This window comes from Bison bison, unplaced genomic scaffold, assembly GCF_000754665.1.
Source record: "Bison bison bison isolate TAMUID 2011002044 unplaced genomic scaffold, Bison_UMD1.0 scf7180017864180, whole genome shotgun sequence".
Lineage (NCBI taxonomy): Eukaryota > Metazoa > Chordata > Mammalia > Artiodactyla > Bovidae > Bison > Bison bison.
The window spans coordinates 8,658,881-8,662,274 of record NW_011494752.1 but is presented as its reverse complement, the minus strand read 5'-3'; the positions used below and the strand labels follow the sequence as shown (position 1 = coordinate 8,662,274).

Sequence of the window (3,394 nt, the reverse complement as noted above, 5' to 3'; positions counted from 1 at the left end):
GCTCGGAGACCGGCAGGCCAGCCGCCTGGACGCCCCGAGGGGCGACGGGCCCGGGCCGCGGAACCATGGACTGCACGTTCGAAGGTATTTTTTGGAGGCCTCCACCCCTTTATTATAGAGCTTTCATTTCCTCAGAGGGGTTCCATCCTCGGTGCCCTGAGGGGAGGTGTACACACTCCCTGCTCTAAGAGGAGTAGGCTCCCCACGCCCACGTCCGGAGTAAGGGGGTGGCTTTCCCACATCTGCTCCACAGCGAGGAGGACCACTTTTCCTCTGTCTCCTGGATCTCCCTTTTGGGGGCACCTTGGGCTTGACAGACAGTGGGAGCCCTAGGTCAGCCAGTTTCGTCTCTCGGCCTCAGTTTCCCCAACTATCAAAGGGGCTCGTGAGGCCTGGGGTAGGGGGTCCTGCGGGAGAAAGCACTGTGCACTATGACCTGTGCAGACCTGGAGGGCCTGCCAAGTGTTTGTGTTTGAGGATAGGAGGGCTGAGCCTGGCACCCACCCCCACCCCATCCTCCCTTGTGCTCTCCTGGCAGCTTGGGTCGTCCCCTGCAGTCACTTTCCTGCCTGGCACCTGTCAGTAGGAGGGACTCAGGTGACCTTGAGGCCCCACTCCGTGCAGCTGTCCTGTCACAAAGTGTTTTGTCTGTCCTGTACAGATGGGGAGACTAAGGGCTGGTGAGAGGACACTTTCGCCAGAAGCCCAGGCTGGGGGTCTGGGGGACACTTGGGGCTCCCAGGGTTTGCTCATGGGTCCTGCAGAGCACTTTGACCCAGTGGATGACTCCTTCAGTGGGTTAGAGGGCCCTGGACTGACCCAGCCAGTCTGCTGGTTGCCAGCTGGGGGAGAGGGCTTGTGGCCAGTTTGGGCTGCTGCGGGCCATGTGTCCAGTCTGTATGAGGAGGAGAGTCAGGACAGACGGCATTGGCTTTCATTGAGGGGAGACTGAAGCTTGAATGGCCGGTCCTGAGCTGCTTGGCTGCAAACAGGGCCTGGGCTTGTGCCCAGAACATTCCGAGACACACTGGTTGGCACACATACGGCCAGTGGTTGACTCTGCCCCAAGTCTCGGTTTATTGCACAGAGAAATGGGTTGGCAAAGGCAGCTCTGAATTGAGCGGTCGTGGACCTCTGCTTCGGGGGCCACTGGCATTGTCCAGTGTCGCAAGGCTGTTTGATGCACTGGGCAAAGCTCCAGATGTCCCGGGTGTCTGTGAGCGTGGCCTCCTGGGGGTGGCTTTTTGTTTCTGTGGCGTTGCTCCCACGTGTACACTGTGTCAGGGGTGGGGGGCGGCGTGAAGACACACAACACCTGCTCCACTGCTGCTCACAGCTTTTCCTCCTCCCCGCAGACATGCTTCAGCTCATCAACAACCAAGACAGCGAATTCCCGGGCCTATTCGACCCGCCCTACGCTGGGGGCGGAGCAGGGACCACAGACCCTGCCAGTCCTGACGCCAGCTCCCCGGGCAGCCTGTCCCCACCTCCTTCCACGATGAGCTCCTCACTTGAAGGCTTCCTGGGGGTGACCAAGGCGACACCCCCACCCTTGTCCCCTCCCCAGCCTGCGCCCACCCCCCTGAAGATATACCCATCTGTGCCTGCCTTCTCCCCGGTGCCTGGGATCAAGGAGGAGCCAGCGCCCCTGACTGTCCTCCAACCCACCACCCCCCAGCCCCTGCCTGGAGCTCTCCTGCCGCAGAGTGTTGCGGCCACCACCCCACCGCAGTTCAGCTCTGCTCCCATTGTGGGCTACCCCAGCCCTCCGGGAGGCTTCACAGGTAAGGAGGGCATGTGGAGGTGGGAGTCAGGTGCTTTTGGTAGAGGAGTTTGCAGGCTTTAGCAGTCGGGCCCCTGCTCTGTGGCTGGAGGCGCCTGCTCACCAGCAGTTCTCGGGCTCCTGTGGATGAAGCACTTCCCTCACTGCCCGGGGTCCACACCAGCTGCCCTTCCGCAGAGCGATTCTTGGCTAGGAGGCTGGCATACTTGCATCAGAGCCCTGGGCAGAGCCATCCAGATAGGAACCCACGGCCACAGGGGTAGTGACTAATCCCAGGTCACATGGTGATGAGGACCTGGGGGACGGGTTGGAAGTGGGTTGCGACAGCCTGTGTCCTCAGCCCCAGCCTTCATCTCTGCAGGGACCCCTCCGGGGAGAAGCTCGCAGTCACTGGCTGGCCTGCCACTGGCTTCCCTGCCAGGGGTCCCGCCCGTCTCCTTGCACAGCCAGGTTCAGAGCGCGGCCCCCCAGCAGCTGTTGACAGCCACAGCCACCCCCACGGTGGCCCCTGGAGCAACCGCTGTGACCTCCCAGATACAGCAGGTCCCGGTGAGGCGGTCTGGCTGGCATCAGGGAGGTGGCAGCCCTGGGCCCAGACCCATAGCCCACGACTGAGGCCCCTCCTGTCCTTAGGTCCTGCTGCAGCCCCACTTCATCAAGGCAGACTCGTTGCTCCTGACGACCGTGAAAACAGATGTGGGAGCCCCCTTGAAAGCGGCAGGCATCCACTCCCTGGGCCCTGGCACTGCTGTTCAGGCAGCGCCCTTGCAGGTAGGGGGCTCAGGCAGGGTGGGGGTGGGTGGCTTGGGTGGGGTGGGGGGCGGTGAGGCTTGCTCACATGTCCACCTGCTAACTCTGCCTGGCCCTGCAGACCCTGGTGAGTGGCGGGGCCATCCTGGCCACGGTGCCACTGGTAGTAGACACTGACAAGCTGCCCATCAACCGACTTGCCAGTGGCAAGGCTCCAGGCTCGGCGCAGAGCCGCGGCGAGAAGCGTACAGCCCACAACGCCATCGAGAAACGCTACCGCTCTTCCATCAATGACAAGATCGTTGAGCTCAAGGACCTGGTGGTGGGCACCGAGGCCAAGGTGTGGGCTGAGGCCCTAACAGGGTGGCTCTGGGCAAGCAGGCACCTGGGAGGAGGAGGAGGAGGAGGAAGATGGGGCTGGGCAGACAGTCCTGGGGCCCCAGCCTCCTCGGGCCTGGCAGCTCTGTTCAGCTGAGCTTCAGGGAAGCCCCGGGTGGCACAGGCTCTTCCAGGTGCTGGGGATTTAGCAGGGGACAGACAGAGATCCTGCTGTTGAGTAGCTGACGTTCTAGCAGGGTGCGGGGGCGCCAGCAGAGCTGGGTTGGGGTACGCCAGGTGGCATAAGTGCTGTGCTGGAGAGAAGAGGGATGGGGGAAGTTGCAAACCTAAGTTGGGTGGTCAGGGAAGGCCTCACAAAGGTGATGCGATGTGTGAACAGAGGCCTGGAGGAGATGAGAGGGTGAGGCATAAGGTGGAGTGATGTTGACAGCAGCCAGCCAGGTGCTGTTGTCTGTATCTTACTTACCTGGGCGGCAGGTTCTAGGGGAGGAATGTTCCCAGGGAGTAGGAATAGCAGATGCA

General features: G+C 62.1%; 1 protein-coding gene across 1 annotated transcript in view; it reads left to right on the top strand.

Annotated features, from left to right (window-relative positions):
• The window catches only part of SREBF1 (sterol regulatory element binding transcription factor 1), an 18,531-nt gene that overhangs the window by 9,097 nt on the left and 6,040 nt on the right, over nt 1-3,394 (top strand). The window contains exons 2-5 of the mRNA XM_010842897.1: nt 1,350-1,784; nt 2,145-2,332; nt 2,417-2,554; nt 2,655-2,875. Of these exons, the coding sequence (XP_010841199.1) occupies nt 1,350-1,784; nt 2,145-2,332; nt 2,417-2,554; nt 2,655-2,875 (982 nt within the window). The remainder of the gene's footprint in view (nt 1-1,349; nt 1,785-2,144; nt 2,333-2,416; nt 2,555-2,654; nt 2,876-3,394) is intronic.